The 13,069-nt window shown below is 43.6% G+C and overlaps 1 protein-coding gene across 1 annotated transcript in view; it reads left to right on the top strand.

The window, feature by feature from the left end:
- Positions 1 to 11,683: 11,683 nt before the first annotated feature.
- Positions 11,684 to 13,069, top strand: part of OPRM1 (opioid receptor mu 1) — a 159,294-nt gene continuing 157,908 nt past the window's right edge. Inside the window, exon 1 of the mRNA XM_089673514.1 lies at positions 11,684 to 12,060. Coding sequence (XP_089529640.1) covers positions 11,774 to 12,060 — 287 coding nt within the window. The 5' untranslated portion in view covers positions 11,684 to 11,773. The remainder of the gene's footprint in view (positions 12,061 to 13,069) is intronic.

Raw genomic sequence — 13,069 nt, 5'->3', positions numbered from 1 at the left:
GGCGGGGTCTTAGATGTTTAGCACCCCTTAAGTATTCAAGGTTCTTATGATCTGTGAACACAAGAACAGGATGTGTGGCTCCCTCCAGCAGGTAACGCCATTCCTCCAAAGCTGATTTAATGGTAAGTAGCTCCCGATCGCCTACATCATAGTTTCTCTCAGGAGGACTTAACTTCTAGGAGAAAAAGACGACAGGATGGAGTAAGGATTTAGTTCCCTGTCGTTGCTATAGTATGGCCCCCACGGCATTCTCAAAAGCGTCCACCTCCAGGACATATGGCAATGCAGGATCAGGATATTTAAGGATATGTGCAGATGTAAAGAGACCCTTCAGTTTTAAAAATGCAGCTTGAGTCTCTAAAGTTCAGGAAAAAACTGCGTTGTTTTGTCAGCTGTGTAATCTGGGAAATGTAATCAGAAAAGTCTTTAATGAACTTTCTGTAAAAGTTGGCAAACCGCACAAAATGCTGCACTGCTTTCTTATCAGTGGGGGCCGGCCAATCTAGTATTGCAGATACCTTGTGAGGATCCATGGCATTTCCATCTGTAGAGATAATAATTTCCAAGAACTGAATGGATTTGAATTTGCATTTTTCAGGATTTGCATAAAGGCGGTGTTATCTTAACTTACGTAACACCCTTTTTACCTGATGGATCTCTAGTGAAGCAGAAAAAATGAGAATATCATCTAAGTAGACAATAATGAACAAGTCCAGGAAGTCCAGAAAGATGTCATTCACCAAGTGCTGAAAAGTAGCTGGAACGTTACAGAGACCAAAGGGCATCACAAGGTATTCAATGTGCCTAAAGTGAGTCTGGAAGCCCGTTTTCCACTCGTTTCCTTCCGTTTCTAATTAAGTTGTATGCTCCCCTCAGGTCCAGCTTGGAGAATACTTGTGCATCTCGCAGTCTTTAGAATAGTTCTGGAATGAGTGGCAAGGGGTACCGGTTTTTAATGGTTGCTTTGCTAAGATCTCAGCAGTCCACACATGGTTGAAGTGTCTTGTCCTTTTTTTCAACAAAGAAAATACCAGACCCAGCTGGTGATGTAGAGGGCCTGATAAACCCCTTGTCAAGATTTTCATCAATGTATTTACGCAGCTCCTCCAATTCTAGTTCAGAAAGTGGGTAAATTTGTTCAAAGGGAATTTCAGCTCCTGGTAACAGCTCAATAGGACAGCCATATGGTCTATGAGAAGGAAGAGAGTCAGCGTTATTTTTTTAAAGACATCAAGGTACTCATGGTAAGTAGCGGATACCTGTTTAGCGGTTTCAGAGTCTATATTAATATTGAGGAGTGGTTCTCCTGGCTGCTGAAGGAAGAAAGAACTTCTTGCAGTAACTAGATTGGAAGGTTACTTCCCCAGTGGACCAGTCGATGCAGGGATTATGAACCTTCAACCATGGCTGACCCAATATAATTTTGATGCACATGCACATCCTAGGCTTTACTTCCTGATCCTATAGACAGAAGTTTCTGCTGGACGGCTGGATGTCCCACCTGGATCTTATTACATAACATGATGAGCCTTTTTAACCATTTATCTGTATGTGCAATTTATCCATTGTTTACTAAATAAATTGTCAATACTGGACTTAGAGGCGCCTTCCTCTCTTTTTCTTGTTACTGCATTAGAGCCTTGCTTCCACTCTAAGAAGAGCTGCCTCAGTGTTATCGCTCCAATCCATCCATCCCTGATATCCATCTGGCACCTTTATCCTACAGCTACAGAGGTTGGGCTCCAACAAGCGCGCCCTACATAATATACATTTTCTAGTTCATTAAAGGTACAGGTCATAGTCTGTGCAGATGAATCTTTGACCCTCTGAGAATTGGAGGCAGAGGATGTGCTTGATATGAGCTGCAGATGGCCATATAAGTGATCAAAGTCCTTATGCAGCCCCTGCACAACATGGGATAGTGCAGTGACTGTCTGGCAGTGTAGTGAGCAGAGAGGCCTCCCTTTCAGACTCCATCACTGGTTGACTGGTACTTTCAAGTACCTGATAGAAGTCTGAATTGAGGTCAGCCTCTCTTGTATCTCCAACCCAGGCCCCATTGAAGGTGGAACAGATGGTGCTGAGGGACAGGAGAAACACGAGTGCCTGTGGGTATTGATTGTTGAACTTGCGGCTGGTGGTGTAGCCTCGGTGAATCAAGCAGGGCATCCAGTCATGGACAGAGGAGATGGCGGAGTGGCCAGCTGAGGTTAAGGAGGCACTCCACTGGAACTGCAAGATCTGGGTACGTGGCTTGCTGGAACTTCTGATAAGCGTGAGGCTGGAACACACCATGACAACCAGAGCTGATATAATGGATAGCCAGGACAAGCACTCGGCAGGACTGTAGAGCCAAACTGGAGCCTGAAGTGTAGTCAGAGTAATAGTCAGGGTCAGCAATGAGCAGGAGATGAGGTACTGGAACATCAGACAGGGACAAGGTCAGGAGGAAGTCAGGATGAGAAACCGATGAGCAGAAGCAGAAACAGAATCCAAGAGCAGGTCAATGGCAAGCCGGGTCAGTAATGGATAACACACAGTATACATCAGGACACAGGGAGGGAATTACCTGGAGACCAGTCAGCACTAACAGAGTGCAAGAGCCTTGTTTAAATAGTCCGTCTGGTGCCATAAAATGTGAGCACGCTCCTGCGTGCGTGTTCCCATGTGCGTGCATTCTTGCACGCATGCGTGAGCCTGTGCTCATTTCTATGCATGATATTGCGCACATGCCCATTTCTATGTGCCAGTCGCCGTATAGGAATTCCGTTACATTTGGTCAAGTAATATAGCTTAGTGTAGAATCACCCATACCAGTCCCCATTCCTATAAGCCAAACAAGCCTACCCTACTGTTATGCGTCTGCCCTCAGAAATTGAATGTTGATTGGCCAGGATGTGCAGGAAGATGAAGAAAGGAAGAACAAAAGAGTTCCTGTGGTTCCAGAGGCGCAGTTGTCCACAGAGGATGACTGAGACTGGTGTTTCACAGCAACATAGTCAGTGGGATCTGCAGATGGTTCAGTTCAGATGTCAAGCAATGACACTGTCTATAAGCAGGCAAAGGACCGGTCCAGGCAGCAGGCAGAAACATGGTTAATAAAAAGGCCAGGGTCCATACAGGCAACAGACAGAGGCAACACTGTACTAGTGTAGCGGTGATCTGAAGTGCTTTTGCTGGCTGCACTGGTCTGGTGACACTGTAGTGATGTAGTGGAGATCTGGGACACTGTTGCTGGCTGCACTGGTCTAGTGGCAATGTCACTAGTTTGGCAGTGATCAGTAACACTGTGACAAGCTGTGCGATTAGGCCTCATTTACATGGGGTATATCAATGTGTAGCCCATGTGAGGGCTGTGCTTACTTGCATGGGAATGCACAAGTATTTCATGCATCTTTGTGCAGGCAGTCCCATTTATGTCTATTGGGATGTAGCAGCTGCATGGATGGTCCTGTTGCTCCTAATATGTCTGTGTTTGGGGCTTGTACATGCATGAATGTCAGATTGGGAGCAGCGGCTGTGTCCATACAGCCACTGTGTCCCAAGAGACATAAACGGGACTGCCTGCTGGGAGATGCACCCCCAAGTGGGTAAACCCTTGCATTGGGTACACGTTGATATGCCCAGTGTAAATGAGTCCTTATGGTGACACTGTGACTGGTGTCATGTTGGTTAGGGACACTGACTTGCTGCACAGGTGTGGTGAGTAAGGGCTCATTTACAACAGTGGCTCTGGGATGGTAAAAGGCTGCCATTGAGCCGCGTTTTTTGAGCAGCTATATCACTCGCCCTTTAGCTAGGAAGGTATGCGGTGTATACATGCCGTGGCCGAAATGATGCTCCCCGTTGTACTCAATGAGCATTACCTCCTGCTGAGCACAACCCATTCAAGTGAATAGGGTCACTCTGTAACTGACCTGCAACTGTGCACAATGCATGTGGTTGCAGTGCAGCAATTCAGAATTTAGGGGTTTAAAACTGTTTAATGATCTCTGAAGAGTGATCTGAATGTTGATTGCACTTCAGAGAGCACTGTAAGTGTGATTGAGCCTGTTTTTCATTATTATTATTATTTATTTATTTATTTTTAACTATTTTTTTTATTTTTTTATATTTAAAAAGATCACTGTTACTAGAGCAGAAATAAGTAAACAGTGCAGCCCTAAAAACTGGGATAGACAGTATAAAATTGAATAGAATAATCAGAGTTCAATGTAAACAGTCTTTGTGATTATAAAGTGCCAGGTGACTTGGTAAAATTCAATGGCGGTGATCCGTGAGAAATGGCAGAATTACGCACTCACCAGATGCGTAATAGTTATACGTATTAAATATCACATCCGGAGGTTTCCTCATCAGATATGGGTCTGGTCAAGGTTAAGGTAATCCTCCCTCAGGGTAGTAGTTATCAAATGCCCAGAATCGAAATTACTCGGATCCAGGTAACCAGAGGTCCCTTTAAGGGATGGGTAGAAGAGGCTGCCTGCTTACAGGATGTCTTCCTTCTCTGGGAAAGGCAACTGGATCATAATAATGGGCTCTGCAAATAAATACTTCACTGCCACCTCAGGCGCCAAGTTCACCACCCCGCCCCCGCCCCTGACGGTAACGGTTCCATTTGTAAGTTTCTTACAGTAGTGGCTCTGATTCTGAAAACGAAGCAGCGGATGAAGGGGTTGGCTCCCACCTGGAACCGTTACCGTCGGGGGCGGGGACGCTGATGGTGGTGAACTCAGCACCTGAGGTGGCAGTGCAGTAATTATTTGCAGAGCCCATTATTATGATCCAGTTGCCTTACCCAGAGAAGGAAGACATCCTGTAAGCAAGCAGCCTCTTCTACCCATCCCTTAAAGGGACCTCTGGTTACCTGGATCCGAGTATTTTCGATTCTGGGCATTTGATGACTACGACCTTGAAGGAGGATTACCTTAACCTTGACCAGACCCATATCTGATGAGGAAACCTCTGGATGTGATATTTAATGCGTATAACTATTACGCATCTGGTGAGTGTGTAATTCTGCCATTTCTCACGGAGCACCGCAATCACAGTTTTTAGCTCTGCACTGTTTACTTATTCGGTTTATAAGGCATATGTTGGTTACCTTGAGTGCTCAGCTGCTATCTGGATAGCGCTCACTTTTAATTTTTTATTATTGTTGCTAGAGCAGGGCAGTGTCACTATGGTGACATTATGCTGCCATGATCAATAATCAGAGAATCACTAACCAGAGCAGTATAATGACACTGCATTGGTCTGAAGACAGTGATCATTGTCAGATATTTGTTTTTCTAGTTGTAGTACAGTGCCTAGCACTATACCACATGCAGCTTTTGCTGGAGTGCATGCATGTAGAAAAGAAAGTAGCTAAAAAGGATGCAGGAGAAAAGCAAAACCAAGATGCAAACAGTTAATACTGGTATTAAATTAAAAAATTAACGACAATTGCTGATGATACACAGTGCTTTAGCAAGTTTAAGATCATTCAGTTTGTATCTACTTTAAAGGAAACTTTTCCTGGAAGAGGCATAAAGGAGGTAATGACTAAGCACGTGTTTGTGTGAAATTCGTTTACTGTCTCTCTGTCCAGTCTTGGAGCTGTCATGTTCTTATTATATCGCTTGTGAAGATTCCAATAAAGGATTGTAATGCTGCTACACCGTTGACAGCGCGGCCAGCCTTTGTTCTTTGGCTCTATAGTGGAGGTAATTGTTGCTTCTTATTCTGTGAATGCTAGTTTCCTGACTGTCACGTTTACCTTCTCGCTTCGACACTTTGGGGGAGATTTACTAAAACTGGAACATGCAAAATCTGGTGCAGCTCTGCATAGAAACAATTCAGCTTGGGGAACTTGAGAAAGTACAAAGAAGGGCAACCAAACTGATGAGGAGATCAGCTATGAGGAAAGATTAGAGGAACTGAATTTATTCTCTCTTGAGAAGAGGAGATTAAGGGGGGATATGATCAACATGTATAAATACATCAGTGGTTCATATAGTGAATTCAGTATAGAGTTATTCATCCTGAGGTCATCACAGAGGACAAGGGGGCACTCTTTACATCTGGAGGAAAATAGATTTAATCTCCAAACACGGAAAGGTTTCTTCACAGTGAGAGCTGTGAAAATGTGGAATAGACTCCCTCAAGAGTTGGTTCTGGCCAGCTCAGTGGATTACTTTAAAAAAGTCCTGGATTGTTTCTTGGATACACAGAATATAACTGGATACTAACTTTTATAGGTAAAGTTGATCCAGGAAATATCCGATTGCCTCTCGGGGGATCAGGAAGGAAATATTTTCCCAGCAGGAGCAAATTGGATCATGCTTTGCTGGGTTTTTTTGCCTTCCTGTGGATCAACTGTGAGTATACAATTATATCTTTTCTTTTTTTTTTCTATGGTTGAACTGGATGGACTTTTGTCTTTTTTCAGCCAGACTAACTATGTAACTATGCACAGCTGCACCAGATATTGAGTGCTTCGGATTTACTAAAAAATCTCCCACACTTGTGCCATTTACTAGAATAAGGCTGGCCATACATTATACAATTTTCTTGAGATTTTTGGTTTAGATTTACCAAAAACCATATAATATGAGGTCAAACCTAACACTTTCAATTGTATCCAGTTAGGCAGGCTCTTCCACTACATAGTTGAAGGTAAATCTAAAGAAAATTGGGCAGAAATTGGACAAAAAATTGTATAGTGTATGGCCAGCCTAAGGCTACGTTCACACTAGCTTTGTCAGTAGGCGTCAGCCAGGCGTTTGGGAAGTGTTTTTAATGAAAATTGTACATATGGCAGCACACAGTGCTGTTCACACGGAAGCATTAGCATCGCGGCAAAACTGACACCCCGGGTCAAGTCAGGAGGAGTTGAAGCCTCCCATTGAAGTCTATGGTGCCATTCCTCAAACGCCTGCCAGGCATTTGTGGTGCAGTTGCGATGCGGTTGCGAGGCGTTTGCGGAGCGTTAATACCATTTAACTTCATTAGAGGAGTTTGTGGTGCGGTTTTAACGCTTGGCAAACACCTGTCAACCTCCTCAAAACCGCATATCGTATGTACTCTCCAGCGCCTCAGGATATGCACAGCCAAAAGGGAAGCCAAGGGTACCAGGACAGCGACAACCAAAGGAAATGCTTCAGGGGTGCAGCCCTCCTCAGACGGAGAAATCAGCCACTGGATAGAGAGAAAACAGGTGGCGCACACACCTAGTGCATTATCCAAGGTTTATTGTAGGAGTGAAAGAATAATAAAAACATACTCACAGACGAAGCATGTATCTAAAAAGCATAGAAAAATGACAATGGCCACAACGGCAGGCAAGGTGTTCTCACTGTCAGTGCGGTCAAATGGCTGACGCGTTTCGGGGATGAATCCCTTTCCTCAGAGCTGATGACCAGCCTCTGATGCAGATGTGTGATGAATGGAAAGTAGGAGCCTTGCTGTTGATGCCTCAAGGAAAGGGATTCGTCCCTGAAACACATCAGCCATTTGACCGCACTGACGGTGAGAAGACCTTGCCTGCCGTTGTGGCCATTGTCATTTTTCTATGCTTTTTAGATACATGCTTAGTCTGTGAGTATGTTTTTATTATTCATTCACTCCTACAATAAACCTTGGATAATGCACTAGGTGTGTGCGCCACCTGTTTTCTCTCTCTCTCCTCAAAACCACGCATAGGACGTTTAGGGAGCGTTTGAGGAGCGTTAAAAACACTTCACAAACTCCTGTCTAACGCCTGTCAAATGCTATAGGGGCATTTGGCAACAGTTAGAAATAAAGTCAAGTGTGAACGAGCCCTAAGGCTGGCCATACATGGATCCAGGGGTGGACTGACAACTCATGGGGCCTCCGGGCAATAGGGGATCATGGGGCCCCTGTGTCCTTGCCCAAACTCAAAAAAGCCTATGAAAAAGGTACCAGGGGCATCTCATGGGGCCCCCTACTGACCTTGGGCAGTGCCCGAGTTTCCAAATGGTCAGTCCACCCCTGCATGGATCCTTTTTGTTTGATCAGCCAGCAGAATCCCCCATCCAAACAAGCAAAGTGCATAAAGGAATCTTCCCCTCTGTGTTATTGTATTCTGACAGCTGTAGCTCATCCATTGTCAGAATATACTAATCAGCGCTTCAGCCCGTCAGCTGCAATGCCGATCGAAAGAAAATTTTCCAACAATCCGTTTTGAGAGATGTTGATCATTAGATGAACCAGTGGAATTTCAGTCAATATATAAGTATAGTATAGAAAAAAGAACATATGACTTTAATCTGCCTTTCTAGATATGCATACTTGTCCCATGTCAGTAACTCAAACAATACTAAATCCACTAAGTCAGTGTAATAGCCAGGGAACTAGCATAACTAGAAACGAGTTAACAATGGCTGTGCATATGTGCCTCTCTGGAAAGATTTTGTTTAAGACCCCTTTCACATGGGTTGGACCAGTCAGCGGATCTGCTTGCCCTGTGGGGGATCTGAGCAAGTGGATAACTGGTCCATGTCTGCTCCGCTTATGTAGAGCGGACACGGATACAGCCCCTCCTTTAGGGGCTGTCAGATAGAAACTGACCGCCTGTCTGTTTCAATCCGACTGTCATCTGATCCATCAGACGGATGAGGAACAGATCCCCATTAATCTGTTTTTATCGGGGATCGGATTGGATACAGGTGGATGTAAATGGACACAAGTCCAATTACACCCACCACTCCACAGAGAGCAATGAAGCATCTGTTTGAGTTTGCTTGAAAGACTGACAGGCAGTCCCGATCGGTCCACTCATGTGAAAGGAGCCTAAAGCGGAACTTTACCCATTACAACTTTAATGTTCTTTAGCAAGGAACATACAGTACATTCAACATTAATAATTATGGTACCAACATTTGTGTATGCTGTAAATTGTCTCTAGCATTGCCCCTGTTTAGTCTTGCCGGAGGCTGCCATTTTAAGCCCAGGAGGCTTGTTAACTGCTTTCCCACTGCCATATAGTAGAAATACAGCTACAGGGCGGCAGGGGTTAGCAAACTCATGTGTATTTAGCATTTTGCATTTCTGGATAGGGGGCCCATGCTGCTATTCGTGGCCTTGGCTGTCAATCACCAGGTCCCGGCCAGTGATTACTCGCCGGCACCTGGTGATCGCCGAGTATTACCAATGGGGGAGAGAACTGTATGTAAACAATACAGTTTTCTCCCCTGTCAGCTCCTGCACACTGCTTACAGCTGAAAGCACAAACACAGCCTACTGTGAAAAAGCACACAGTTAACCCTTTGAGCTCCCCACATGTTAACCCCTTCCTGCCCAGTGCCATTAGTACAGTATCAGTGCTTTTTATTAGCACTGATCACTGTATTGGTGTCACTGGGGATGTCAGTGAGAACAAGTCAGTTCCTCCCAGTGTAAGAATGCAGTCCCGCTATAAGTCGCTGAACACCGCCATTACTAGTAAAACAAAAAAAAATTCCAGTATATATACTGTCATTTGTAAATGCTATAACTTTCACGTAAACCAATAAATTTACATGTATTGGGATTTTCTTTAGCAAAGACATGTAGCAGAATACATTTTGGCCTACATTTATGACGAAATTAGATTTTAAAAAAATGTTTTACTGGACATGTTTAATAGCAAAAAGTCAAAATATTGTTTTTTCTCAAAATTGTCGGTCTTTTTTTTTATAGCGCAAAAAATAAAAAATGCACACGTGGTCAAATACCACCAAAAGAAAGCTTCATTAGTGGGAAAAAAGGACGTACAATTAATTTGGGTGCAGCATTGATGACTGCGCAATTGTCAGTTAAAGTAACGCAGCCCCGTAACGAAAAAATGGCCTGGTCAGGAAGGGGGGTAAATCCTCTGGAGAGCAAGTGGTTAAAGCCCAGAGCCCCTGAGCAGAAGTAAATATTTAGGCTGTCATCAGATCAGCCTCTACAAGTTTAGCACAGTAGAGCATATGTATAGAAACTCAGCGAGCGTTTGAAAATCATACAGCAGCAAAATGCACTAAAAAGGAACCTGTGACCTTCAGAATAGCATAAGTAACATAGGAGTGCAGCGCTATAAAATCATATACACAACTGATAAATGCATAAATTGCTCAGTGCATGTGAATGCAGGAATTTATATGTGAAATAAAACGATATATATAAAACGGACTTGTGTGTAATTGAAATGGTAAATATCAATAAACAATGAATAAATGTCCCATAAAAAGTGCAAATAACCTTTAAATGTGGAATCATTCTTGTGCTTAAAATGAGGAATTCTGTATTCCAATACAAGTATAATTTGGTGAAGTGTGGACGCTGGTAAAAATGCACACTCACCAGATGCGCATTTAAAATGCACAATGTATAGTATATGATGAAAGCTGCCAGAGGTCCCCTTTAAGGTGGAATGGATGTACAGCCTGGTAAGGATATCTCTCCTCTGGATACTGGGGCTGCTTATGGCCTGATGTCACCCGGGATTCTGCAGATTTAATTGCTCAGTACATCCTCTCTGCGACTCTCCAGGTTACCAGGGGCAACTACGTCACCCAAGCCACTGCTAACGCGTGACGTATGGGTGTACTGCCCTGCATGCTCTAACACCGATGCACTCCTGTGTTACTTAACCACAGTAGTGCAACTGAGCATGTGCAGAGCAGGGTGCAACAGCATATTACTGGATATTAAACAGTATAGACACTTATTTTTAATGTTTTACATACCTGCAAAAGGGGCCAGCCTGAAGGGATCTAGCAGGACTTAATTTTCTGACTAAAGTTCCACTTTAACATAGTTCAATGAATGGACACATTTGTAAGAATGTAATATTGTGGAAACATTTTCTGTAATCCTAATATAACTAATTTCTTGGAAACTAACACATCAAATTTAAATTGCACATTTACAATATTAAAGTAGCTAGTAGTGTTCTACTTCTTTCAGGAGTGAGAAATGTGGCACTGTGGGGAAGTAACGGTGCGGAAAAGCTATGCTTTCCATTTGATGCCTATAATGTGTGCAGTGGGAATGAACGCTTGTTTCCCTGAGTCCCTTTTAGCTCTCTACTTCATTCGTGATAGCCAAGGTAAATGAAACGCTGTGTATGCAGGGAGAGCTGACAACCTTATCTCTGCATTACATGGGCTTCCACAAGGTTTATTGATCGGAAGCTTACTGCCACCCTGGCAGCTGTTACACTAACATGACTAGAAGATTGAGGTATTTAATATCTGTTGCTCAGAAGATCAGAGCCAGGAGATTATGCACATCTCTCGAGGTCATTGGAAGCACTGACACTGTATGATATTAGGTAAAGTGTATTGGTCTAAGAGGTTATCATTGATTTTTCACTTGTCTTTGAAGATAATAAAAGTGCCAACAAGCTTTACTAACATGATGTTGTATATACAGGCTGGCGAAGCATGTGAGAGATGCTCAGGAAGATTTGTGATGATGGGTTCAAAGAGGATGCAGTGAGCATGCAGCAGGTAGCAGCTAGTGCACATGTCAACCCATTGACACTGAAAGCAGCTAGAGAGACCACACTATTCAGCTTTAAAGCTGCAGCCAGAGCATTGGCTTGTTTCCTCTTCTCTGTCATTGCCTAGTTACTTGCAGGCTGAAAGGTTTCTCTCTGTGACTGTAAAGAGGAGGGGGAGAGGAGAAGGGGGAAGTAGCAAAAGAGGAGGAGGAAGATGTGAGAGAGACTGAAGGGATTGTGGATACATACAGCAGTCACATCCTAGCCTGTCTTACCTCTGAAGTATCGCTTGCTACTGTCAAAATGGACAGTACCTTGAACAGCTCCTTGCCACCTGCTGACAGTCAGCTCAACACCACCACAGGCGCTCTAGGTGTTAATGCCACCCTATCTGCCATGCGATGTCCTTTTGGTGTCTTGGGGAACATGACCAGGCTGGATGGGAACCAGTCCTTTCCATGTAATGGACGAGAAATTCCCCCTGAGGACACCAACTCCATCATCATAGCAATCATCATCACTGCTCTCTACTCCATGATCTGTGTGGTTGGGCTCTTTGGAAACGTTCTGGTCATGTATGTCATTGTCAGGTAAGCAGTTTGATGACCCCCTCTCTTGGTCATCAGCATGCATGCCCTTCTTCTTCACTTCAAAACATTTCAGCTGGTACCTTGCACTCTAGGGAACTTTCAACCTCAGACCTATCACTGCTTTCTTCTCATACCCTTCCAAGTAATTAGCAGTTGTTAGTAATATTAGGCATGTGGAGAGATAAAGAACGAGAAGCCAAAAAGTGGATTAAGTAGATGATTTCAACCCATTGTGGGCTTGGTGGGGTTGTGTTATCGAAAGAAGAGTTGATAGAGCTGATAGGGATAGTGGTGAAAGAGTTAAGTGATAGGAGGAGAATTATTATGAGGCAGTGAGGTGTAGAGGAGTGATATTTGGAAGGAGAAATGAAGCGTTCAATAGAAAGAAGTGTTGGGGAAGGGTTCACTGAAAGAGATGGTAGAAGTGAGAAATTCAGGTTAAGTGACTTATAATTAGGAATGGGTAAAGCTAGATGAGGGATTGGTTCTGTCAGCCTGATATAATTACCTATTGCCATAGAGTATAAGCTTATTAACTTGTGTAAAAGAAAGGGCATAAATTAGTTTTTATTGATTACATGACAAAAAAAGCACCAGACGCAATCATGATGCGCATTATTTGTCACTACATTACCTTCTTCAGATAGGGCATTTTGAATTGACCTAGTCATGCCAGGTTGCAGCTTGGTAGACATGGGTTGAGATACTCATACAGAAGACTTCTGTCTCCTCTCTTCACCTCTCTTCTATGTAAACTCAGAAATGACTATGTGTTTCTGCTTTGATATTGCTTGCGTGAGGTTGGTCAATAAGTACTGTGCTGGTTGAGGAAAAGGAAATGTACAGAGAGACTAAATTAACCTCCTGCTGATCACATTACCAACACAAGACGGTGACTTATGGAGACATGACAAGGAGCCTGGTATTGTCTGAGGCTACACTGTTTTTTTTTTTACCACGTCAGATATAATGGTAGTGAAGGCAACGATGTAATACACAGTAGACCCCC

Source organism: Staurois parvus, unplaced genomic scaffold, assembly GCF_062004578.1.
Source record: "Staurois parvus isolate SC_StPar_1 unplaced genomic scaffold, SC_StPar_1.0 ptg000139l, whole genome shotgun sequence".
Lineage (NCBI taxonomy): Eukaryota > Metazoa > Chordata > Amphibia > Anura > Ranidae > Staurois > Staurois parvus.
Note: the sequence above shows the minus strand (reverse complement) of the source record. Positions and strands in the feature narration are given on the sequence as shown.